The 27,988-nt window shown below is 35.0% G+C and overlaps 1 protein-coding gene across 1 annotated transcript in view; it reads left to right on the forward strand.

The window, feature by feature from the left end:
- The first annotated feature begins 1,342 nt into the window (after positions 1–1,342).
- The window catches only part of CEP97 (centrosomal protein 97), a 34,329-nt gene continuing 7,683 nt past the window's right edge, over positions 1,343–27,988 (forward strand). Inside the window, exons 1-10 of the mRNA XM_074301064.1 lie at positions 1,343–1,471; positions 9,100–9,242; positions 9,888–10,046; positions 11,315–11,416; positions 13,440–13,553; positions 14,153–14,319; positions 21,504–21,668; positions 22,357–22,490; positions 25,576–26,353; positions 27,707–27,782. Of these exons, the coding sequence (XP_074157165.1) occupies positions 1,426–1,471; positions 9,100–9,242; positions 9,888–10,046; positions 11,315–11,416; positions 13,440–13,553; positions 14,153–14,319; positions 21,504–21,668; positions 22,357–22,490; positions 25,576–26,353; positions 27,707–27,782 (1,884 nt within the window). The 5' untranslated portion in view covers positions 1,343–1,425. The remainder of the gene's footprint in view (positions 1,472–9,099; positions 9,243–9,887; positions 10,047–11,314; positions 11,417–13,439; positions 13,554–14,152; positions 14,320–21,503; positions 21,669–22,356; positions 22,491–25,575; positions 26,354–27,706; positions 27,783–27,988) is intronic.

Below are 27,988 nucleotides of genomic sequence, written 5' to 3' on the forward strand. Positions count from 1 at the left end.
ACAGATGGGAATATATATTAGTAATACAGAATGGCGGAACTCCCACTGGAAGAGAGAAACCTCAGCTCAACCAAGAGACTCACCCAAGGGAAAATATCCCCAAATCTCTAATGTAATAAGCTGAGGATAAGCTTGATTGAGGTCATGCCTCCTGCACAACTAAGCTTCATTCCAAAAACTCTTTCTCCTTTCAGGAACCCGAAGAAGGTTTGGAGCCTCAAGTTTTCCCTGTCTAGGTTGAAATCATTCTTCTTAACTCCTTCAACTTCTCACCAATTCTGCACTGAAAAATCAATTCCAGGCAATTGGACTTTGAGGCAGGATTTTCTTGCAATTTTAAAATTTCAATCCTATACTTAAACACACTAGTTTAAAAAAAAATTATAAACCTTTTTATTTTCAAAACACATGCCTAGTTTTCAAGTAAAATTTTCTGTTCCAAATTTTTTTTTTCTCTCTCCCTTCCTCTCTTCTCCTCCCTAAATAGCAAGTAATCCAATATATATTAAACATGAAATACAGTAGTTTTTTTTTTTTTTTTTTTTTTTTAACAAGATATATGCATGGGTAATTTTACAGCCCTGACAATTGCCAAGCCTTTTGTTCCAATTTTTCCCCCTTCTTCCCCCCCTCCCGCCCCCAGATGGTAGGTTGACCAATACATGTTACATATGTTAAAGTATAAATTAAATACAATATATGTATACATGTCCAGTTATTTTGCTATACAAAAAGAATCGGACTTTGAAATAGTGTACAATTAGCCTGTGACGGGAATCAAAAATGTAGGCAGACAAAATTAGAGGGAAATACACTAGTTTTTTGTTTTGTTTTTTTTAATTTTAATAGTTTTTATTTACCAGATATATGTGTGGGTAATTTTACAACACTGACAATTGCCAAACCTTTTTTTCTAATTTTTCCCTTCTTCCCTTCCCCCCCAAGATGGCAGGTTGACCAATACATGTTAAATATGTTAGAGTATAAATTAAGTACAATATATATATGTATATATATGTACAATTAGCCTGTGAAGGAAATCCAAAATGCAGGCGGACAAAATTAGAGGGAAATACACTAGTTTTTTAAGGGGATACGTAGTTTGTTTAGGGGAGGGAGGGAAGAAGTAACGTCAACAGGAAACAACTTGCAAATTATCTAAATTACACACATGCTTCCAGGTTTCTAAGTAATTTCCAGCTGTAAAATTGGAGTCCAATATTACTTAATTCATTAAACCCTCTGCACCAATCAGAACGCAATAGATTCTCCCTTCCCACTAGTCCTAGGGAGAGGGTTGGGAATGAGATATGGAAGAACGGAAGCCATGCATCCTGGGAATAGTAGTTTTGCGCTAGCCCAACTAGACTACATACCCCACAGGGCCTCGGGAAGTCGGTTGCCTGGTATTAGCAAGCGGGAAGTATGGCGATGGCGGCGCGGGGAGACGCGGCTTTGCCACCCGGAGAAGGTAAAAGTGCTCTATTCCCAGAACTTAGGGATCCCTTTGCCTATCCCGCTTTCGGGAAGTCTCCCCACGGAAGGGCCCCAGGCGGCTCTCCATTTTCTAGCTTCGTTTCCCGTTCGTCTCTTCTCCCTCGCTACTGTTAGGCTTGGCGGCTGGGGCGGCGGGGCATGCTGCCCTCTGGGAGCTGTAGTCTTCCCGCGCCTAGAGCTCCCTCAGTGACCAGCCGAGGGCCCGCGGGCTGGACTACAGCTCCCAGGGGCCTCGCGCAGTCCCGCGCTCTGGTCCAGCTGCTTGTGTGGGGCTGAGGAAGAGTCCTCCCTGCCCAGGACTTTAGCTGGAAGGGGCGCAGAGAAGAGTAAAATTTGCAGGATTTTCCTCGCACTCCCACCCCTCATCTCCCTGATCCGGGTTCTGTTTCTCTTGACTTTGACGAAGCCGGGGTTTGGCGGGCTTGGGTTGAAGCGTCGTCATTCGTGGACCCACCTGCTCCTCAGGTGCAGGGGGCCGGGACTTGGCCTTGGCTGGATGCTGGCGAGGTGGGGGCCTTCCTGCCCCGAGCATCCCACTTTTATCCAAGCAGCTTGTGAGGCCGGTCACCTTTGTTTTGTCTGGGTTAAGGACCGAGGGTAACACTGTCTGCCCAGCTCCTCTGTTAGAGTCAGAGAGAGGATAGGCTTCAAAGGCTTTCCGCAGGGGGGTTTTGAGCAGTTGGGCTCCAGATTCAGCGCTTATTCCCCAGCATCACGAAGGCCCTTGTGGTATCCTATATCGTATAGTTCTCTCCTCCCATTAATCCTAACCCGAGAGGTGGCGATAGCCAAAGAATGCCTCTCGTGGTCTGTAGATGTGATAAGCATAATATCTCCGTGAAGTCCTCTTCTTCTAACACCCCTTCCCCATCCCCCAAACAACAACGACACAACAAAAACTGCCTTGGAGGCCCTGGAGCGAGTGCCCCCCCCCAGTTTTTTTTATTTCCTCACCCATCCCAGAGTAGGCTGAAACCTCTCGTGACTTCTTTGGCTGTGGCATAATGAGTCTTCTCATAATTGGCTAATTTATTTGTGATTTTTGATAAACATACTCCCTTGTGAAGAGGGCCAGTCTTCATTTTCCAATCCTCATTTTCTTTCTTTCTGTCCCCAAAATAAATACACTCACTAAGGGACTTGTTGCCTTTTTTAGAATGCGTTTATAAGCAAACTTTAGAATATATGCTAATAGACTAGCTCTTTTCTTGGATTTTTATCTTTAGGATTTTGTGAACTTCTGGGTATTTGAACAGCTTTTGATTTTCTTTCATTGTAACTTTTCTCTGATGTGTACATACCATTTGCCCAATTTTTAAAAATTAAAACCCTTTGAATTAGATTTGCAAGACACCTGGTCAGGTCTTTGTCAGGTATAGTCTATAGCTGACTGGTAATTTTCCCTTTATTTTCAGATATAATCCCATTCTTAGATATCATCTTCTTCCGGAGCTGTTAGCTTTATAGATACATAGAAGCCTAGAATGCCTTAGCTTGTGTGAATTTAAAACTATAGTTTTAGCTTTTTTCAACTTATATCAATTACTTATGCCTAGAAAATTAGCCATGAAAAATATAAAAGAAAACCTAGCTGAGGCCATTGCATGTTATCATTTTCTCCCTCTCCCTGAAGTTGGCAGAAAATACATTCACAAGTCTCTAATTCCCATTGCTTCTGTTTTAAATATTCCAAGAGGAATAATAGAAGGCAGAGTAACTTTCTCCAGATTTGAATATTATCAGGAGATTGGGAAGTGGAAGACTCACACAGAGGAGGAAGGGAAAGAAAAGGAACAATTATACAATTATACTTGTTCACAAAAATTTAAAACTTTTTGAAGAGGAAGGGTATTCTCAGAGGGAAAAGTGGCTCTTTGTCCTACAAGTCAGGATAAAGTAGAGCCACAGAAGTGATCAGATGAGACATCATCTAGTAAAAAGTCAGAGGAAAGAGAGAAAAATCCTGGTAAGCGATCAGGAGTTCTGTTTGTTAACCTGATAACAAAGAGTAGAGAAGTCTGTTGCCTTCCTGAGAAAAGTATCCAAAACATGACAACCTTCTAAATCTTACCACAATGGATGGGCACTGTATTCTTGGGACTCTGTAGTGATTGTGCTATTTGGGTAAAAATCATATTATGAGAAAGAACTTAGAAAATATTGTTAAAGATTACAAAACGATGTGTTAAATACAGGCATATTTCCTTATTATTCCGCATCAAAAGCAACATATGCAGAAAGGAAAAACTTATTTGTAAAGTTAACAGCTAGGTAAGAAGATAGTATGTAAGAATGGAATTTGGACTTTTGGATCATGGCTTAAAATAAAATAAAATAAATCACTAATAGCCAGGTATATAGAATATACCTGACAAAGGCTGGTACCAATTTGCCAGATATCTTGCAAATCTAATCCAAAAAGCTTTCAATTAAAAATGGTTAAGGGGGAAAAAAAGCTTTAAAAAATGGTTAAGGAAATAGTATGTCCACATCAAAGAGAGGCTTCAATGAAGGAAAGTCAGAAGCAGTTAAAATACCCAGAAATTCAGAATAGACAAAAATTAAAGAAAAAAGTTAGTAGTAAAATCCATAGCTGCAAATGCCAGGTATGTGTTAGAGCTAGTTTGAACTGATTCTCAAGCCAGTTGTTAAATTTTCAGTATAAGAATTTAGATATAAATCAGACCTTGGTTTATAGTTTTATTGATTATCTTGACTTACAGACATAATAGAGAAAATTTAATTATTCAGGTTAAAATGAAAAGCTTGTTGGGGGGTACATTTTCTTTTCCAGAGAACCAGTTAAACATTTATCAGCATATTTTTTCTGATAATGCCCAAAGTTTATGCAGCAAACGAGGAAATAGAAGTCATACTTCAGGAAGATAAATTTAGTTCATGCTGTGCATGGGGAAACTGAAGATTTAAAGTTATGAGATGGTCTGCAGAATGTGTATCTTCATTTTCCAGTTTTGAGCAAATTTCCCCTGTTCTTATCTATAAAACAAGGGACTGGAACTCCCTTCTTTTAGTAGAAGGTAGAAGACTACATCTTCAGAATTCTATGCATGGCATCAGATGTAATCATTGTTTAACTATTTGTTATGTTTTGTTACATGACATTTCATTTGGTGAGGGAGATGGTATATTGGACAATGACAAAGTGAAAAAATTAAAAGCAACAGTGGAAACTTAAAAAGATGAACTTGCTGGACTAAATGATTTCTAAGCTTCCTTTGACTCCTAATTATCTTTGGCCTATCATAAATCATTAAGTATTTATTAAATATCTACTGGGTGCTTAGTGCTGATTATTATTCCCTTACCTCTCAATTCCATGGTTGCTTAGAGCAATTTCTAAAAAATTTATTATGACATTTTAAAGATGTCTTAGCTCACAAGTCCTCTCTTATCAAATAGATTATTAGGTTTCAAACATGGCTGGGGAATTGTGTAACTGTTGAGGCAATGGGTTAGAAGTCTTAAGTGCTAAAGGGTTACATTAGTACTAACTAGCAGTTTTTAATAAAAGTTTTCCCAGAAAAGCATTAGTCTTCAGATTTCTCTGTGTAAATCATGGCGATAGATATTAGAAATAGTTTTTTAAGAATATGGTAAATTAGATTGTAGGGCAGTGAACTCTGTATAATAAGCACCTAATATATATTTATTTAATTGAATAATACTTCACCTTTGCTTACATTTACCTGATGGTTTTTTTTAAGTTGCTATTTTAAAACTACAAAATATGGAAATAATGTTTCAAAGTTATATGGAGTTAGTTGCTAAAATACTGCATTTTAGAAGCTTGACAAAAAAAAAATCCACATCAGTGTAATGTGCTCATTTCTAAGAAATACTGAGTAATTGAAAGAAAATATTTTTCTTTATAAAATTACCTGAATTTTTAGAATCTGGTTGCTAAGTACCTTAGAGATAATTTTCACAATCCTTTCCTGAAGCATGAATCTTTTCTGAACTATCTAACCTATACTTGGGGGAATAGATCCTTTCAGTAAAAGAGTGCTATTCAGTAGTTTTTCAGTCATGTCTGACTCTTCATGATTCTATTTGAGATTTTCTTGGCAGAAACTGCAGTGGTTTGCTATTTTGTTCTTCATCTCATTTATAGTTAAGAAAACTGAGGTAAAAGTTAATGATTTGCCCAGTCACAGAGCTGGTACTGTCTAAGGCCAGATGAATTAAGCCTAGCACTCTATCCACTGTTCCACTTAAGTGCTCCAAGTAAGAATGTGCTGACTATCTTATAAAGGACATTTATTCCTTTTATTTAATTTTAAAATTCTCAACTTAAGCTCACAAAGTAAGCATACATACACATACAAAGTAGAATAGAAGAGGTATATACATTAAAGTGAAAATCAGCTTGTTTTTCCTTTTAAGTATATGATAAATTCAACCAACATGTAACTTTCAAATCTATCCTATTTGTTTCCTTTTGACCTTCTTTATATTTATTAAAAACAAATTTCATTGACCTACTTTTTAAAAAACAATCTTAGCTATAGCCTTCTTCTCCTTCCTACTATGTCCCATTAAGTGTATGTGTGTGAGAAACCATCCTTATAACAGATACAGTGGAGGAAAAATATCCATTGACCATGTCTGAAAAATGCTAAAAAGTAGAAACCAGCCTTAATCTTTAGTCCTCTGGAATCATCCATTTTTATCAAAATTGTTAAATCTCAAAATTATCTTTTTTAGTGTTGTCATTATTATGTAAATTGTGCTCACTCATATAAAATTAAGTCATAACAAGTTTGTTTGAACCTCTTTTATCATTTCTTCTAGCCCAATATATTTATATATCATATTTTTTGGCTATTCTCCCTATAAATTTCAGTTCTTTGTCCACCCTCCCCCAACTTCATTTATTTCTTTTGCTGAAGCAGTTGGGATTAAGTTACTTGTCCCGGGTCACGAAGCTAGGAAGTGTTAAGTGCCTGAAGGCAGATTTGAACTCAGGTCTTCCTGACTTCAGGGCTGGTACTCTATCCACTACATCAACTAGCTGCCTCCCCCACCTCCACTTTATTTTATTTTTTTAACAAAAATCGTTGTAAATAAATTTTTTTTTGCACCTATGTGTTCTTTTGCTTCTTTTTCCAATCTCTTTAGATGATCTCTTTGCCCAGAGTAGTATAACAAAGTCAAAGAGTATATACAAAGTCACTAGACTTTTTAGGTATAATTCCAAATTGCTTTCCAGGAGGGCTGGACTAATTCATAACTCTATAATATAGTAATAGGCCTGTTTTCTCACAGCTCCTCCAACAATCAAAAATTTATTTATTTATTTTTAAATAGAAGTTTATTTTGACTTGTGTGGTAAAATGGGACATAGCACCTTATTTAAGAAGAGGCTGAGGGCCTGGGCCGGTCATCTTCCCTGTTCTCTTGCTTCCTATCTCCCTTTTCTCCTACTGCTTTCTTCACCAGGAGAGGCAGACAGTGTGCAGTGACGGATCTCCTTGTGCAGAGTGGGCCCTGTGACTTTGACATGTTGCTCCTCCGTGTTTAGTTAGTTTTAACTCCTATTTTCCCAGTGTTTTCCTTTAAGGACAAAAGGTGAGGGGGGGGAGAGGGGTGAACAAGCCCTAGTCTTGGAGGGGCAGTAGTTGTCCTTCCCTTTGGGTCTGCCACCTCCCAAAGGTTAGATGCTTGCAGTCCAGCTCACTCCCAGGTACTTGGGTATCATTTTTTTTTTTTAGCCCATCTTCAGGGAGTGTCACGTAGGCCTTTTTAGATTATACGATTCTTTACTGGGAGACTGAAACTGCTTAGGTGCCCTCCAGTCCTTTGTTTTATTTTATGCCTCCCACCTTTGGATTTTCTTGGAATTTATATGAAACTTCTGTGGTTCCTGTTGCCAACATTGTTTTTTCCCTGGTGTGTATCCCCCTGAGCATCTGATAGGTAGGGCACACCTGAAGATTCTCTGCCCTTCCACTTAGAATGTTGGTAACTCCTCTTATAATTTTCAATTTGTGAGATATATGTACAGATTCAGAATCACAGGATTTTAGAGTCCAAAAGGCCTTAAACCTCTGCTAGCCCATCCATCCCTGCCATTTTATAGATGAGATTGTAATTTACTTGAAGGACACATAGGAAGTTAGTAGCTGAGCTGAAAGCTGGACTCCTGGTGTATGGTTGACATTGCTCTTTATCTTTGATCTTCACTACTAAATTTGACCTTTACTTTTAAAATACGTAAACTAACTAACTAACTATATATATGTATGAGAGAGAAAATATATACATATATATATATATATATGAGAGAGAGAGAGAGAGAGAGAGAGAGAGAGAGAGAGAGAGAGAGAGAGAGAGAAAGAGAGAGAGAGAGAGAGAGAGAGAGAGAGAGAGAGAGAGAGAGAGAGAGAGAGAGAGAGAGAGAGAGAGAGAGAGAATGTGTGTAAACCAGTGATCTGGCAATGGGATGTATATTTTTAGATGTTAATTAAGAGTATATTCTCTTCCCCAAAAATAATGTGGTTAAATTAAGCAAAACTTCTCTTTTGTTTTCTGTTTTCTTCACGTGTGCCCTGTCCATACAAAAAAGAATCTGTTTGTATATCCAATGGAAATAAAATATGGACACTAAAATTTTCTCATGATATTGAATGTAAGACTCCACTTGTCCTCCTGCATGGCTTTGGAGGTGGTGTTGGACTCTGGGCACTCAACTTTGGAAAATAGACGCATATACAACAATTATAATTTTCCTTTTTTATTGTCTATGTCAATCTGACATATATGAGATAGAACTTCACAGTTGTTTTAATATGAATTTTTCTGAGTGCATTGAAACATTTTTTTTATGTGGTTATTGATAGATTTGGATTTCTTCCATTTGAGAACTGCATTTTTCTATTCTTTGATCATTTATCTATTGATGAATAACTTTAAAGGGCATTCATTCTATGGTTTGAAAGTACTATTATTGTTAGGATGGGTGATCCTTCTTGAATCTGGAGTCTGTGGCCATGTCATGGCTAGCCTCTCCATGATTCTTTAATTCATTAAGCTTGAAACTTGTTTACTATTAATTACATCCTCTTGGCCCTAATTCTTGATCCAAACTGAATAAGTCTAATTACTCGTATACTTGAAGCCCTTCAGTTGTTTGAAGATTATTTCCCTTTCCAGCTTTCCTCTTTCCAGATTAAATATCCCCAGTTCCTTCAGCTGCTTTTGTGTGACATGAATTTGCCTCTTAGTTTATCAAAGTTTATTTTAAAGCATGGTTCTCGGAGCTGCATGAAATACTTTGAATGTGGTTTGACGAATCCAGTTTACTTAAAGAGGAATTTCTTCCCTGGTTCTGGATACTTCTAATATAGCTTAAGATTGTATTGGGCTGTGACTCATCATAACTTTTTAGGTCACATTATATATTTAGTCTTCTAAAATTTGAGTCTTATATGAGCTTAAATGTAAAACTTCACACTTATCACTTTGCAATCTCATCTTAAACATTCAGCACTATTGCTCTCAATCTAGTTTGAAAAGGTATCTTTCTCTACAAAATTATCCCATTGTTTTTTATCTTCTAATAATTTTTCTTCATTTTTCAAGGTGCAGTGGTTGATTGGTCAGGCCAGGGATTACAAAAATTGGGTCCAAATTTGTCCTGTGATGCTGATACACATACTTTGATTCTTGATAAAAATCAGATTATTAAATTGGAAAATCTTGAGAAATGCCGAAGACTAGTACAGGTCAGTATTATGTGATACTTGGGGAAGTGATTGATTTAGACCCTTAATGCCTTGGAAAACTACTGACATTAAAACAGCAAAATTAGCTTGTTTTTATGAAGAAAAACATCTATGCCAACTTTACATTGTTCTGAAAAAAATGTGATTAAAGTCACTGAAATTTTTATTAAAGTGAAAACAATCATATTGACATAAAATAATAAATAAAATATTGATGTTATAATTATATATAAATATGATAATATATTATAATCATATATAAAACATATAATTATATATAATCACATATAATATATATATTGACATACTATATTCTCAAGGTGCCCCCATTCTCAGTATATGGTTAAAACTTGTTCTTTTATGATAAACATTTTTTTGACTGTATAATACATTGTTCCATTTTGCTCTGAACTTTATAGATTTTCTATTTTATTTGGAAATGAAGAAAGTTTGGATACTACATAATGTTTAGAAAACTGTGAAAAGGTCTTTAAAATATATATAAATAGAAAAAACTAGATAAATATAAGATTTGAATTGTGCATAATTATGAACAGTAACCTTTTTTTCTTTTTGTTTTAAAGTCAGCTGAAATCTGTATATATCATTGTTGACAATAATTTATTTTTCTTGGTCATCATACAGCTGTCAGTTGCCAATAATCGATTAGTTCGGATGATGGGTGTGGCCAAATTGACACAGCTTCGAGTGCTGAACCTGCCTCATAATAGTATTGGCTATGTGGAGGGGCTGAAGGAGCTAGTACACTTGGAATGGCTGAATTTGGCAGGAAATAATCTGAAGGTACACAGTTTTTGGCTTTTTTTTTTTTTTTTTTTTTTTTTTTTAATTTTCTTACTGAAAGTTATCGTCCCCTTTAAAAAAAAAAAAAAGTAGAGACTAGAAAAGTAGGAACATTTTAAAAAATTATTTTAGATGTCATTGGAATGAAAGTAAACAAACTACCTTTTTCTTTCTTTACTGTGCATGTCATATTCCAGGTTCTCAAATGCACAGTCAAATGTACATTAAAATTAAACCTCTCAGAGGAAGGATTTGTCTGCAGTAAAGCTAAACATCTCAGAGGAATGATTTATCAACTTTAAAATCAAACTTCCCAAGGATTTATCAGATAAATTAGTTTCAGAGAGAGAGATGTTGAGAGCTTACACAATATAGTGTGGAGCAAACTCTGAAGAGTGAAAACCCCAAATTCTAGTGCTGATTTAACTGCCAACCATCTTGATGAATGAAAATTCCCTTAGAACTTAGTTTTCTCATCTGCAAAGTGAGAGGGTTGGCCTAAGACTCCTAGTTCCTTTTTTTTTCTTCTTTATATTTAATATTTTATTTTTCCCTAATTACATGTAGAAACAATTTTTAACATTTGTTATTTACAATTTTTGAGTTCCAGATTCTCTCTTTCTCTTCCCCTTTCCCTCTACATTGAAAAGGCAAACAGTTTGATATAGTTTGTGCATTTGCAGTCATGCACAACATATTTCCATGTTATAAGATTCCTAGTTTTAAGAGTTTCTGAAAACCCTGTTAAACATGACATAATATGGAATCTATTGCTTTTTCCTCTCGATCTCTCCATTTTTCATCATCTCTCCACCTCCCTCTTAAATACTGGACTTGTGGTTTGTGCTCTATCCATGTGAATTAGTGCCTTCTCTCTAAATTGTAGACTTTTTAAATACTTGTTAAAAATTTATTCCTAATTTAACAAATACCAAATAAAGTTAGTACTTATAGTGTTAGAAAGTTGTCTGGAGTGCCAAGAAGTTAAGAGATTTACCCATAATCACTACCACAGTGTTGACAGGGATGGTATTTGAAACTTAGGGCTTCCTGAGTTCAAGGCCAGTTGCCACTGTTTTGACATGACGTCTTCCACATGCCTTTAATTCTTCCCCAGAGACCTTTCTTTTGCCAGGTTCTATCTACCCTGCTTCTAGTAATTATGAAGAGTCAGGAGAGGAGACTTCTGGAAGTTGTGGACTAAAGAAGCATTTTGTTTTATGGGATTCATGCAAAAATTAATATAATTAATATTTTTCTCATTTTAGGCTATAGACCAGATCAGTAACTGCACAGCTCTTCAACACCTTGATTTATCAGACAATAACATATCTCAACTAGGTGATATTTCTAAACTGATAGCATTGAAGGTAAGTGTGCCCTCTGCTTCATAGCTTCTTTGACATTTGAAGACATTATGTTGAGAATTAATGATCTGATCAGGATAAACATCATGTATCTGTGTAAGAAAAACAGACTATGTTAAAATTAGAATTTCCAAAATTCCTTGAAAAATTGCTTCTTTCACTTAACATTTCCTAGTTGTGTGACCCTGGGCAAGTCACTTAACCCCAGCCTCAGGGGGGGGAAATTGCTTCTTTCCCCCCTTTTTATATTTACTTCTTTTTTCTTCATCATACCCTGAGTATTGGAATTATATCTAACACTACTATTTAGGCCTGATCTTTTTTTCCTTAAATGCAACATTTTATTTTTATTTTTTCCAATTTCATGGAAAGACAAATTTTAACATTCATTAATTTTTTTTTTTTTTTGAGATTTCAATTTTCTCTCTTCCTCATACCTAGTTCTTCCCTAAGATAGTAAACAATTTGAGGTATGTTATATATATGTAGTTATGTAAAGCATATTTTCATGTTAGTCATGTTGTAAAAGAAGCAGACCAAAAGAAAAAATCACAAAGAAAATAATGAATGTGAAAATGGTATTCAGACTCCATCAGTTCTTCCTGCAGATATAAATAGCATTTTTTTCTCATGAATCCTTTAAAATTGTCTTAGATGATTATGTTGCCGAGAATAGCTGTTATTCATAGTTCATCATTGTACAATGTTGCTGTTACTACGTGTCCTCCCAGTTCTTAAAAAAAGTTGACCATTCTCAACTAAGCATAACTCAGCTTTTGTCTGCACATGATGACATTTCTTTCTCCTTAGCCAATAAAAGATTATTGGCATTTAGAATCCAATATGAAACTCTTGATTTGACTGAATTTCTAGAACAATGATTCCCAAATCTAGTTTTGTGTCATTCCCAGATATCTGTAATAATATTAACATTGTGAAATTCACTTAAAAAACCCAAATAGGGGCAGTTAGATGGTACAGTGGAGAGATCAATTGTCTTGGAGTCCGTAGGACCTGAGTCCAAATCCAGCCTCAGACACTAAACACATCCTGGGTTCATGATCCTGGGCAAGTTGCTTCGCCAAAAAAGCAATAATAACTAATTAAAACCCCCAAATTTTAAAGACAAGATTAATTTTCTTTATTTCTTAAAGATGAACAAATACCATCAAGTTCTTTTATAGAGTGGAAGATAATGGGAAATGAAATGATAGTTGGAAATCACTACTTTTTAGAGATTGTCCCTAAGGCAATTTTTTCTTCTTTGTACCTCATTTGGCTCATTAACAACTGATAGAATCATACAGCATTGAAATTAATATTATTAGCTCAATTATTACATCTTTCTTAGTAGAAATCATTTTAGTAATTATTATAAAATATTTGATGCCATCAGATTTTAAGATAATAGATGAAAAGAAAATCTAATAAAGTAAGAATAATTAAGTAAATTAAAATAAATTAAAATCATTTTTTTTTTTTTTAAAGAGGTTTGGTTGGCATATTGTCAGAACTCCAGAAATTCAGTCTTTTTTCCCCCCCCTAATTTCTGTTGACTAGAAATCAAATAACTCCTATCATCTCAACTTTAGGAATTTTTCTGCTTTCTTCTTGTATTCTGTTGATCAAGTATACTTCAATTTTTTAAAATAACTAAACTTGCCAGTATATTTAAAGAGAAATTTTACTTTACTTTTGATTTTTCTGATGCATTTGTTTTTCTGTTTTGATTTGAAATAAAGGTGTAAGTTTGGAAATCATTGAGATGTAATTATAACTCTCATAGCATGTCATTAACCAGTTGCATGACTCTGTGTAAGTCCTAGGCCTCAATTTTCTTACCTCTAAAATTATGAGGTTGGACTAGGTATCTGAAGTTATTTCTAGATCTAACATTTTATAACTGTGCTTTGTATAGCATAACTAAATCTCTCTGTATCAAATTTACACAATATTGCAAAACTCCAAAGTAGATTTTCTTCTGCATTGCTTCAATTGGTATCTGTTATTTGCTCTTGTTTTAAAGACTCTCCTGCTACATGGAAATATCATCACTTCTCTTAGAATGGCTCCAGCTTGTCTACCTCGAAGCCTTGCTATCCTTTCACTGGCAGAAAATGAAATACGAGACCTAAATGAGGTACATATTTGATAACCATTTATATGAAGGAAAGAACTAAAAAAGATTCATTAGAGAAGTGGGATCATAAGTTAGTTTTATGTTTCAACATCTTGGAGGAATTTAAAAATCATTTTTACGTCTTATAAATGATTTTATTCTTTTTTCTCTTCTCTCACATCCCTCTCCCTAACCCTCTCACTCCTCCTCCCCAATCCCAATATATTAGTATAGTATTGAACTTCATTCACTTTAATATATTAAGCCTATAGTAATCATCTCTGACCATCTGGATAAAAAAAGTTTGATACCATTAGTATACCTTTTCCTCAGTTACCACAGATGCTTTTACAAATACTTTGGTTTCTTTGTACCAGGGAAGCTGATAGATGATACTTTTCTAAAGAATAATCCAAGTCTAAGTACAGCAGGGACAGATGGCCATATTGTTGCTGATTTTTTTTTTTTTTTTTTGAGTTAGTAGAGCAGAGGGTGGCCCATTTTCAGAACAATAGAGAAATTGTCTCATTTTACAATTCTGTTAGGATGTGAATCATCAGAAATCCAGTGCTTGACACTAAGTAGTTCTTTGGTTTCAACAAAGATCTCCTTTGTTCCAGATTTCTTTCTTGGCATCTCTCTCTGAGTTGGAGCAGTTGTCAATCATGAACAATCCCTGTGTGATGGCCACACCTTCCATTCCAGGCTTTGACTATCGGCCGTACATTGTCAGCTGGTGCTTAAACCTCAAAGTTCTAGATGGATATGTGATTTCTCAAAAGGAAAGGTGAATATAACTTCTTTAGTATCACACATCATAGAAATCAATAAAAAGGCTTTTTATTCTTAACTAACTGGACATAAATACCATTCTTAAAATACACACTGAAAAGAAAGTCACTGAAAAGTCACTTAGGCTAATCATAGTTCAGTGTTAATGGTGTTTTTCTTTTACTTTTGATAATTCAGTCACATTGGTCTGCATCCTACACATGTTATAGCAAATTCTGTACTATATAGTGTTTTGTAATTATAAAAGATTCAATACACTTAACCAAGTACAGGCTTTGGATACAGTTTTAAATTCTAGTTGGAATGTAGATTCTATGGAATGTAATTATTATTTTTTCTTATATTTTCTGGTTTCTGAAGAAATCAGAATTCATTGCTGTCTCCTTTTTCTTTCTCAGCACAATGTATTCTGTGAATATGAATGAGCAGAATATTTTATGAGGATGTTTGGATGAATTTAGTTTTAATCTGTTCTTGGGTAAACATAAGAGTTTTTTGTGGGGGGTGAGATATCAAGGCTTGACTTTTTTGATCAAGCAAAAAAAAAAAAATAGAATAGTAAAAGATACTATATCAATATTTTTTGGAATCACAGAAAAAATATCCCTAGAACTTTTTCTTTGACAGTGTAGTGATATCTCTGCAGAATCATGATGACTATAACCTATAATGAAAGTTAAATTGGACTGAGACCTTGAAAACTGGAATGGTTTTAATCGTTTTTCTAACTCAGCTATTTTTAGGGAGCAGCATTCTTTAATTAGTGATAATATATGGAACTTTATCTTCATATATAGATGTTGTGTCTATTTAAAGAAAATTGGCACATGCATGTAATTCCAGCTACCAGGGAGACTGAAGCCTGTGGATATTTGGAGGTTAGGCCTTTTGAGCCAAAATGGGCTGTGCAGATTAGGTGTTTACTGTTCAGCATCAATATAGTGAACTTGGGGAAGCAAGGGGCCACTTAGTTTCCTGTAATGTTCTTGGTGGGTTTTTTGTAGATCTTTGGAGCAGCCTTCTTTTCAGTCAAGTAATCACCACAAGAATAGCCAGGTGTTAAAGTCCAAATCCTTTATCTTCTCCTTCACAATCTAGTTTCCTTTCCTGGAGCCTAGGTTAGATTTCTTAAAAGGCCTTCCGGAATCTTGGTTTCAGTGGAGAAGCTAAGTAGGACAGGCTTGCTACCATGGTGGTGTGAGATGAAGTGAATGAATCTGTCTCTCAGTCCCCCAGGAGAGCCACCAGGAGCCTGATTGAAGATGGAATGAATCTCTCTCCTTGGCTCTGAGAGCTTGAACTCCCACCTCCAGAGCTTTGTCTTCTCTGGCTCTCCTCTGGCTGAGTTTATATGCTCTATTTTGAGTATAAACCAATCATTATATCACTAGGAAACCATTATTTGTTATAAGATTAAATCAATTATACTGAACTTAGAGAACTATAAAGCACCATGCTAAACTAGATAACTATTGTCTTTTATCAATTCCATTAACTTAACACCTTGTAAGAATCCTGGTTTCAGAGTTCTTGCCCATAAATTTCCCATGAAAGAGCAAACTTATTCAGGTTGGAAACAGTCAGATCCATGAGTACTCCCAGCCTTAAGGAGATGGTAAGATGAAATCTTAAATTAATAAAGGAATTAGGATGCCCAAATTTCTTATTTTTCTTCCTTAGAATTGGCATCTTTTTAAGAAAAATCATTTTGTTAACTTGAACATCAAATTCCATTTCAGGATTGTTTTGTTGTTGTTGTTCTACATATTTCAACAGCATCTTCCCATTTATGTGGCAGAAGCATGTAAATAATCTTTATAGTATATAAAAAGAGCACTTGACATAGAAGAAAATTTTTCTCTGGATTTTCAGATTTCTTGCTCCACATTTGTAATGTATAATTTCATGACTGATTGCACAAAAACAAGATTTTATCTCGGAGGCAATGTTGTAGAAATAAAGTAGAGCAACATGGAATTCTCAGTGGAATTCCAGAATTGCCTAGATTATTTTATGAAGAGATTGCTTTGGTCGTGAGAAGTAGAGACTGAATTGAATGGGTAGGAAGGAGAAATTGGAATGGGGATTGAACTAAGCTATTTGGCTTAACTTCATTACAACTGGGATTGAGAGCATTAAGACAGTATTGGTGTATTTTTTTTTTATTAGAATGTATATTTGATATTAAAAAAAAAAGATGTTAGAATTGTTTAAAACTTGGGAATACTTAGTTTGACATTTGTATCTGGTGTAGAACACAGTATTTGTCTTTTAATTTGTACTTACTGTTTTCCATCTTATCTGTAACAAAAAGACCAGTTCAAATCCTTCCTCAAACATGAATTAGCTGTGTGACTCTGGGCAAAGTCACTTAGTAGTCTCTTGTGTTTCCTCATCTGTAAAAATGGGATAATAATAGTATTTATCCCCAGTTTTAGTGGGATAATAATTGTAAAGCTTTTAGCATATTACTTACCACAAAGTAAGCATGATATGTTAACTTTTAAAATTTAACCTGGAGGGGCAGCTAAGTGGCGCAGTGGATAGAGCACCAGCCTTGAATTCAGGAGGACTTGAGTTCAAATCTGGTCTCAGACACTTAACACTTCCTAACTGTGTGACCCTGGGCAAGTCACTTAACCCCAGCCTCAAAATAAATAAACAAATAAATAAATAAATTTAGCCTGGCTATCTCAGTTTCCTTAGTTGCAAAGTAGAGATAGCAACATCTGCCTCTTTGGGGTTATTAGAGGATCAAATGATATATTTGCTTTTGAGGTCTTTATGTCCTAATATATGGTCAATTTTTGTATAGGTTCCATGAACTGCCGAGAAGAAAGTGTACTCCTTTCTGTCTCCATTCAATTTTCTCCAAAGAGCTAACATATCTAGCTTTTCTAGTATTCTATTGACCTCTTTAACTTATTTTTTATTTATTTTGTGGTTTGATTTATCTAGTTCAGAGAGTGCAAGGTTAAAATCTCCCACTATTAATAGTTTTGCCATCTATTTTTTCTTGCAACTCTCTTAATTCTCCTTTAGGAATTTAGATGCTATACCACTTGGCACATATATATTTAATATTGATATTGCTTCATAATGATATAATATTTGCAAAGCACTTTGCATAATGCCTGATAAAACAATAGATATTTAAAACTTGCATATTTTCTCCATCTTTTTTCCCATCCTTCAGCAAAATCTTAGCTGGTGATTAGCTTTCCAGGGTACTCCACATAAGCCTTTGTAACCTTAATGTAATTTTAATTGAAGTACAGTACTATACTGTTGATTTTATCATGTGTGTTTTTATGGAAAATTCATTTAGTTTTCCAAATTGCAACCTTGGCAGTGGAAATTGAGGACTTCTCCTTACTCTATCCATGACAAACCTTGTCCAAATGCAAAACTTAACTCAAGGGCTCCAACAATATAAGGAGTATGTTAGGGAGAGAAACTCCAAAGGCTTAGGGAGTGAGAAGAAGGGGAGCAATGTTCTGGAAAGGGAGTTAATGAGAAGTGGAGGTTGATTGGTTGAGTAGAGTTCTTGCTCCTTAAAAAAATTTTTTTTCTTTTTACTTTTTTCCTCTTTTTCTTCCTTTTACTATATCTTCCTCTCCTTTTTCCTAAAAAGGACAAGGAAAGGAGCAACAATGGCTTGTTTTTTCCTGTATATTAAAAAAAAATTAAAATTCATTTATATTTTTATTCTGAATTTAACAAACACCAAATAGAAAAAAATGAAAGGTGATTATATATGAAACTGCAGATACTGCAAGGTATAGCTTGCTTTCCTTTTTAAGCAGGTCATAAGATCAGCATCCAGCTATCAAAGCTATCCTTAATGTCTAACTTTCTTTCTTGCCTTCCTTGTGTTTTCTCTCTCTTTATAATGATGCCTCAGTGATCCTCTTTTCTTTCCTTTCTCTCGCCTACCCCCTTTCTTTCTGCTTTCTCATGTACTTTGGCTACTTTGACCAATGCTGATTAGTAGAATGAGCAGCTCTGGCTGGAAGGGGTTTTCTCTCCTTCCCCTCCCTTTCTCTTCCCCTTTCCCTAATTCATTCTTCTTCTCCCTATTCTTCTATCTTTCTGAAATATTTCTGATGATACTGGTAGAAGGCAGAGAGAGGAATGAATTTAGCACTTCCTTAGCCAGAGTATAGATATCCTTAGATAAGTAACTCATGAATCTTGGACTACCTAAATTAGAAGGGTGTTTTCTCCCTTTTTATCAGTAGATGGTGCTCTAATAATTGTTTCATTTCTATTTGAGGTCATTTGATTATTCATTCAGTCTTGTTATCTTCAGTGTACATGGGTGATAGAGTCCATTTTTTAAATGGTCCTTTTTTCTTCTACTCAGGATGTCAGTAACATTCTCATGTCTGTGTTACCTGAGGGCCTATGGGTAAGAATTTTTGAGAGCATTTAAACCAGTTGAAGCTAAAGGAGTCTTTAAGGAAAATAGAACATAATTAGGCAAAATCTAAATGTTTGCTCTTCCGAATAATTTTCTTTTAGGTTTGGATTCCCTTTAAACATTCTATTCAAAACTTTGCAATAATTGCAGTATTATTTTGAATCTGTTTATTTAGCTAGACAGTGGTGGTTTTTTTTTTTTTTTTTTTTTTTTTTTTTTCTTTTTTTAAGCAAACCATCCATTTATAATCTTGATCTGGAATAAAAAAGTAATAAGATGAATGATATCTTCAAACCATTTTCCTGATCATCAGCCTTAGATCTCAGGAGCATGAGAATATGTTTTTTAATTTATATGCACTCAGTTTAATTGGATATTGCCAAGGTTCCTATAAGAAGAATAAAAATGCTTATCACCCATATAGTGTTAGTAGTTTTAATTTCAATATATAATGTCCAGCTCATAATAGGCATATTGCTTATGAATTGATGCCTACCACTGTCCACCATTACAAAAAAATTCAAGTTCTGTAATGTTCTTTATATTTAATAGAATGTTGGTTACATGATTATATCTGAGATAGTTTGAATAGTGGAGAGTCTTGGAATTGATGCTTAACTGAGGCTTTAAATATAAACAAGAGCAAGTAATATGTTTAATTCACTAGAACCTGACTGTTATTTAGAATTTTTTTGGTATTGGAGACCTCTGCTCCATACTATAATAGCAGTTATTCCCTAAATAAACCTTATATTCCTGAATTTCAAATATTTTGGGAGCAAAAATTTAAAGAACAGTAATATTTTTAAAAGGAATAGAAAATGCATATTTTTTGTCGTGAGTTGTTTCTTCTAACATATTTGATATGTGTCAGATAGTTTGTGTTAGTTCTATTTACAGGTTCTAAGGTCATAGGACATTTGTCTAAGACATGGTTCCTGCCCCGGGGGGGGGGGGGAGTTGAGGTAGGAGACATGAACATTGGTAAATATTTCATATGCTTAAATGGATGTGGGATCTCAAATTCCTTTACTCCTTTGGTTTCATCTAGTCATCAATTCCTTATACTTCTTGTTTGCCTCTATTAAAATGTGAGTTCATTGAGGAAAGGGTTTATCTGCCTTTTGTATTTGTATTTAGCACTGAGTGCAGTGATTTGGCATGGGATAAAACTTTAATAAATGCTTATTTTTTCATTTACTCATTCATTCAGTAATACATATCACAACCCATCTGAGTATGACCATCTTGTGCAGTGCTCCCATGAAGTCCTCCCAGGGGATCTGCCCCATGTGCTGCTAAGCATTTCATTCACTTTCTTCTCACTTTCTTAGGAGGCCATTGGAGCACATTATCTTATCCTTGCTCTTACCCCATGGTCAGCCCATCTTGTTGAATCATACATTTCCTTCATAGCATCCTTTATGGAGTTCCTCTTTTTTAGCTCTATATTTATTATGCTTTGCAGCCTGATCATCTTGTGCTCCTTTATTGTTCTTTCAGTGATACACATTTTTTATTCTTTGGGGATGATAATAGTCTGGGAATTTACAGATCCATTAACTATTATAGATGCCTAGATCTAGAGCTGGAGGAGACACCATCCTCTTTACTTAACAGATGAGGAAACTGGGACTCTAGGAGATTAAATGACTTGCTAGATGTCACATAAGGTCATCAAAAAGTGGGGATTTGAATCCAGGTTCTTAGATTCCAGCATCAGTGCTCATTCTAATGTAGAGTATTGTTTCCTTTATGTTTTAAAGACAGGCTTTGGTTTCTGAGAGAAATTTAAATTTGTTAAAGGAGCTTTGCAATTTCCTGGAATCAAACCAATTTTTCTTATAACTATAAAATGCAAGATAAGGTAAAATGTAGTTTTCCTTATGATGATGCTGATAATATAGATTTACTTAGATCCTATAATTACATGATTTTATGAACATGAGAAAACTTTTTCGTGTGAGTTTTCACAATTAACCAGACCAGAACTTAGTTGAGTTTGATAATAGTTCAACTAAACAACTGAGATCCAATTTTTCCATTCTCATCACAGTGAGCTAAGTTGATTGTACTATTTTTTTAAATCAAAGTTGATCATCCATCCAATATTAAGTTGACTTTATTTTATGTCCCAGAGATCACTATATTTGCAGTTTCATATATTAGGAGTCTTAACAAGTAAGAAAATTATCTTTCTCCTCATAATTTGTGGCAGAGCCTCTAGTAGGCATGTATTATATATATTGATAGTGATATGTACATAAATTGTGTATTTCGAAAGACTCAGGAGAGTCTTTTGCATCTTTATGATATTTTTCAAAATGAGAAAAGATTTGTATATTGTGTCAAAATGTTATAGCTCCATCCTCATTTTGGTGCAGTTACCTTAAAAACACTCCTAAATTTGCAATTGATATTAATTCTATTTGGTGATTAAAAAAATACAGTTTTAAATATAATTTAGCTAAGGAAAGGGAACAAGTTTTTAAGACTCTGTAAATTTTATGAGTAAAGAAAAGGTCACTAAGACTTTTAGCAGTTAGCGTGAAGTATATGAGCAAAAGACTCCAAGAGCCAGAGTTCCCCTCAGGCTTTATATATAGTCTGGACATTTAATCATTCTGTAGTACTGCTGAATTGGTACAAGCATGTCTTGAGGTCATAAGTTGTAAGACTTGAAGAGAAGCTCAGCAGTCACAAAATGCTTTTTACCAAGCCATGCCATCCTATATAATTCTTCATTCTCTTTTCAGTTTGAAAGCTGAGTGGCTTTACAGTCAAGGCAAGGGAAGATCATATCGACCTGGTCAACACATCCAGCTGGTCCAGTATCTGGCAACTGTTTGTCCTCTTACTTCTACTCTGGGTCTTCAAACCGCAGAGGATGCCAAGCTGGAGAAGATATTGAGCAAACGGAGGTGAGCATATCAGATGTGTAGCAGCTGATAAATTCCAAAGGAAGAAATATTCTTAGCTAAGCTGTATGGTTTAGGAATTCTAATTTCAATATAATAGTGAAAGTGTTCCTAACAGTATCTAATATATCATTGGTATTTAATAAAGGCTTTTTGTCTGATGCCTATAACAAGTGCTGCATCTTCCATTACTGAGCACTCAAAACTTCTTTTTACTGTTGGACTTATAGAAACTGACACACTGTAATATGGCTTCCACCATTAAACTTAGGACTCCGTTGCTTTTCATAGCTGATGAAGATAAGGTCCAGGTAGGCAAAGAGTGAAAGGGAGCTATATACACATATATATATAGATGCACAGATAGAGTGTGTATGCATGTATATCTATATATGTACTTAAAGTTTTGTTTGCCCAGTTTTGTTCCCAATTATGTATTTAAATACTTGCTTATGAAGACAACAGAAAACATTTAATCTTATTATATGTAGAGATCAAGTTGTTACTAGGTAAGCCCTTAAGGGCTTAAGCGTCATGTGGAGAATTATTTCTAGCTTTTCCTTTTTAGTTCTCGAAAGCAAGGCTTTGAGATTTTGGAGGGGTGGGATGGGAAAACTACCTGATCTGAAATAGTAAGCTGCTACATATTGTAAACTGGTCATTTAAAATTGACATATTATTTGGTTTTTAGGCTTCACCAAAGGCAGTTGCTGTGCCAAAATCAAAACGAAGACTCTTTACCTTCTACTGCTAATGAGACAGAAGCAGCTGTTGCATCTGAACACTTGGATCCAGCTCCAGGGGGTCAAATAGTTCTGGAAAGTGGTAAGATTCCCATGTGCTTCTGTGAAAGGTACCTGTGGCAACATGCATGGATTATGTGTGCTTACATACATACAATATACATATGTAAAGTATAAGAAAGCAAGTTGGGGAAAACTAATTCAACAAAATTAACCAATTTTTTTTCTGGAAGAACCACTGGAGAAAAGCACATTAATATACTGTTGATGGAGCTGTGAATTAAACCAGCTATTTTGGAAAGCAATTTGGAGCTAGGTCCAAGTTACTTAACTGTACAAAACTTTTTTTTTTTTTTTTAATTAATTAATTAATTAATTTTTCCTGAAGCTGGGGTTAAGCGACTTGCCCAGGGTCACACAGCTAAGAAGTGTTAAGTGTCTGAGACCAGATTTGAACTCAGGTCCTCCTGAATTCAAGGCTGGTGCTCTATCCACTGTGAGACCTAGCTGCTGTACAAAACTTTTAATCCAGTGATACCATTATTAGGTCTATATCTCAAAAAGATCAAACAAAGGGAAGGATGTATGTATACAAAAAATATAGCAGATCTCTTTTTGTTGTTGCAAAGAATGAAAATAAGGGAATACTCATCTTTTCGAGAATGGCTGAATAAATGATGGAACATGAATATAATGTATTACTCTTGTGCCATAAGAAATGATAAAAAGAACTATTTGAATGAAACCTGGGAAAATTTGTATGAACTGATGCACGGTTAAGTAAGCAGAACAAGTAGAACAATTTATACATTTAACAAGTCTGAACAAAAACTTGAAAGCCTCTGGTGCCCTAATTAATGCAATGATAAAACATGGTTCTAGAGGACTATTGTCAAAGCATACTACTCACTTCGTGACAGAAAACAAATGGACTGAGACTGTAGAATGAGGCATGTATTTTGTGGATAGGGCAATGTTGGAATTGTTTTTCTTGATAAACATATTTGTTACATACTTCTCATAGCTCCGAGAGTCCATGAATGTGACCAACTTTCTACAAATACTTCCAACTCTAGCTATCCTCTTTTTTTTTTTTTTTTTTTTTTTTAGCATTTAAAAATTTTTTGGGTATAATATGACATTTCAGAGTTCTTTTGATTTTTATTTCACTTTTTGGTGATTTGGAATGATCATACTTAAGATTGATTATTGTTTGCAGTTCTTTTGACAATTGCATGTTCATATCATTTGATTACTTTAAATTATTTTAAAGACATTTTTATAGTATCACTGTTTTGGAATAAGAAAATGATTACCAGGGCATCTAGGTGGCACAATAGATAGAGCCCTGAAGTCAGGAGGACCTGAGTTCAAATCTGCTTGCAGATACTCGGCACTTCCTAATAGTGTGATCCTGGGCAAGTCACTTAACCCCAATTGAATCAGCAAAAAAAGAAGAAAAAAAAGAAAATGGGTACCCAGTTTTACATAGTCTGATGACTTATTAAGAACTATGAAGTCACTGGATTTTTAGAAAATATTGTGGTTTGATATTTGGGAAATAATAATGGGAATTCACTGTTATTTGTTTGCTTTTTTTAATATTTGATGTCGAGAATTTGTAGGTAAAAATGGACCCTTTAGGTACATCTATAGCAATCTAATCTTTGACAAACCCAAAGATACCAACATTAGGGACAAAAATTCATTATTTGGAAAAAACTGTTGGGAAAACTGGAAATTAGTATGGCAGAAATTAGATATGGATCCACACTTAACACTATATACCAAGATAAGATCAAAATGGGTCCATGATTTAGGCATAAAGAATGAGATAATAAATAGATTAGAGGAACAGAGAATAGTCTACCTCTCAGACCTGTGGAGGAGGAAGGAATTTATGACCAGAGGAGAACTAGAAATCATTATTGATCACAAAATAGAAGATTTTGATTACATCAAACTAAAAAGTTTCTGTACAAACAATACTAATGCAAACAAGATTAGAAGGGCAGTAACAAATTGGGAAAATATTTTTAAAAGTAAAGGTTCTGACAAAGGTCTCATTTCCAAAATATATAGAGAACTGACCCTGATTTATAGGAAACCAAACCATTCTCCAATTGATAAATGGTCAAGGGATATGAACAGACAATTCTCAGATGATGAAATTGAAACTATTTCCACTCATATGAAAGAGTGTTCCAAATCACTGCTGATCAGAGAAATGCAAATTAAGACAACTCTGAGATACCACTACACACCTGTCAGATTGGCTAAGATGACAGGAACAAATAATGATGAATGTTGGAGGGGATGTGGGAAAACTGGGACACTGATACATTGTTGGTGGAGTTGTGAAAGAATCCAGCCATTCTGGAGAACAATTTGGAACTATGCCCAAAAAGTTGTCAAACTGTGCATACCCTTTGACCCAGCAGTACTACTACTGGGCCTATATCCCAAAGAAATACTAAAGAGCGGAAAGGGACCTGTATGTGCCAAAATGTTTGTGGCAGCTCTTTTTGTTGTAGCTGGAAACTGGAAGTTGAATGGATGTCCATCAATTGGAGAATGGTTGGGTAAATTGTGGTATATGAAGGTTATGGAATATTATTGCTCTGTAAGAAATGACCAGCAGGAGGAATACAGAGAGGCTTGGAGAGACTTACATCAACTGATGCTGAGTGAAATGAGCAGAACCAGAAGATCACTGTACACTTCAACAACAATGCTGTATGAAGATGTATTCTGATGGAAGTGGAAATCTTCAACATAAAGAAGATCTAACTCACTTCCAGTTGATCAATGATGGACAGAAATAACTGCACCCAGAGAAGGAACACTGGGAAGTGAATGTAAATTGTTAGCACTACTGTATATCTACCCAGGTTACTTATACCTTTGGAAGCTAATAATTAATGTGCAACAAGAAAATGGTATTTACACACATATATTGTATCTAGGTTATATTGTAACACATGTAAAATGTATGGGATTACCTGTCATCGGGGGGAGGGAATGGAGGGAGGGAGGGGATAATTTGGAAAAATAAATTAAAAAAAAAAAAAGAAATAAAAAGAATGAAAATTAAAAAAAAAATGGACCCTTTAAATTCTTAGTAACTCAAATGAAACTATCTTTGTTTTTTGTTTTTTTTTTTTTAGAACCCGTCATTCAAGTAAATTCTTGGGTTGGAGAAAGTGCTCATGAGGATCACTTGTATGCTATTAAGAGTAGTCTGGCAACCTCAGTACAGACTGCAAGGTTTTCTCGAAATGACTTACACCTAGAAGACATACAGACAGATGAAGACAAGCTGAATTGTAGTCTTCTTTCTTCAGAGTCTACTTTTATGCCTGTTGCCTCTGGATTATCTCCAGTATCTCCAACTATTGAACTGAGATTACATGGTATAAACTTGGACCTGGAAGATGATGGCACTGTGACTGAATCTCTGAAAGAAATGAAAAAACAGGACGTGGATATGGAAATAGAAAAGACTTTGTGGATTTCAAAAGAGAGTTCTGTTAAACTAGAAAATGGTGAAGGAAACCCAGAGACCAATGACAGAGTTGGAATATTGCTCCATCCTGAACTGACCACAGCAAGTGATTTCTCCAGAGATGGTGTTAGTCACTCTCCCACAGCTTTTCCTGGGACAGGTAGATTCAGGCTTTCTAGTGCACAGCTTGTTAATGAAGGTGCATTGTCCCAAATCATTTCAGAAAAACTTCCCTGCAGACTTTTCCCTGAGGGATCTGTTGCTTTGGACATAGATTCTACCATACTTCAAAGAATGAATGAGGCAGCCACCAAGCTTCAGGCTTGTTGGAGGGGATTTTACATCAGGAATTACCATCCTCGGGCCAAAGAAGTACGCTATGAAATACGATTGAGGAGGATGCAAGAGCACATTGTTTACTTAACAGATGAAATGAGGAGGTGGGTCAGAAATTCTGTTTTTGATTTGTATCTGGTTTGTGAATAGAGGTATTATTTTGCTTTGAAAAATTGAATTATCATGCTATATGTGAAATACAGATTAAACTTATTTTTAAATTTTTTTTTTCCCCTGAGGCTGGGGTTAAGTGACTTGCCCAGGGTCACACAGCTAGGAAGTGTTAAGTGTCTGAGACCAGATTTGAACTTGGGTCCTCTTGAATTCAGGGCTGGTGCTCTGAATCCACTTCGCCACCTAGCTGCCCCTAGATTGAACTTATTATGGGTTTGTTTGGTTTTTTTTTTTACTAGGATTTTCTTTTTGAAAGCCTATTCTTAGGTATAGATGCCTCTTTGTAGTATGGAGATAACCTGGGCCCTTGAAGGCTCTATCACTGGAATCTATGTTTTGTCAGGTCTTGCAACTCGAAAAGGCTTTGAATGGGAGCCAGCTTTGGAGTGATCAAATCTAATCTGAACAAGCTCATGGCCAGTTTGGTTAACAAGGTGATAAATTTCTCAGCAAGAGCAACTCATGAAGGCCTACCACAAAAGGAAAGTAGGGCTTATGATATGTAGCAAGAAAGACTAAAATTACCTCTTTGAAAATGAAAGTGTATTTGTTTCTGGATATGCAAATGAATTATAAGGTTAAGACAAGACTTTTTCAAAGGAGTCAGAGTCAGTCATTCACCAAACACCTATTAAGCTCCTACTAAGGTAGGTGCTTAACAAGGTGCTCTTGACAGAGTGACTGAAATGAAATTGTTCTTGTACTCAAGGAGTTCAGATTCTCTTAGATTCTGGATGGAGAGATGGAAGTAAAACCAGTAGGTAGCATAAGGTTACAGCAGGAGGCCAGAAGATGCTGAAATTTTTTCAGAAAATAAATATGATTATTGTTTAAATTAACTTTTGTAATAATTCTAAAGTCCTTTATTCTCCCCATTCCTTTTCATTGCGAATGACTGTCTACTTTTCATTAAATTTAAAGAGATTAAATTTAAAACTATATATAATTCAGGAGAATACTGAATTGGTACACAAATAGTTTCTTACAATTGTTAAAATTTTTTAGTACTTTGTTTTATGAATGACATTCTGGTTGTTATTGTTACCCTAATTGGGTTACTGTTCGACATAGTAAGTGCTATATAGAAGGGAGTAAGAGCTTTATTGGTTGTTCTCAGTTGTTTATTTATTAATTCACATGACTTATTTCCATTTAAGATGAAAGTAGAAAGATCATTACTAAACTATTAGAAAATTAATTTCTTGAAACTATGCATTGGTTGTGCTAACCAGAAGTTTGAAGAGCTACCTTCTGTCTTAGTAATCTGAACATTTTAATTGTAGATTGAAAAAAGAAAGAGATGAAGAACATATTCAAAAGCTTGTGCAAGAAGAAGCTGTCAGATTCCTTTGGAATCAGGTAAACTGTTTTTCATTGATTTAACTCTTTATGTAAACAAAAGATCCATTTCTCAATGGGAGAAGGAGTAAGTGTGCATACCCAGGCACTTTAGCTACCCTTTGCAAAGATTAAGGATAGCAGGTATGTTAATTGTCATTTATTTTCTTGTGTGAGATAGCAGATTGAGTGGGAGATGTTTTAGTTTTATTTTAATGAAAAAATTT

The sequence above is a fragment of the Sminthopsis crassicaudata genome, chromosome 3 (genome assembly GCF_048593235.1).
Source record: "Sminthopsis crassicaudata isolate SCR6 chromosome 3, ASM4859323v1, whole genome shotgun sequence".
NCBI lineage: Eukaryota > Metazoa > Chordata > Mammalia > Dasyuromorphia > Dasyuridae > Sminthopsis > Sminthopsis crassicaudata.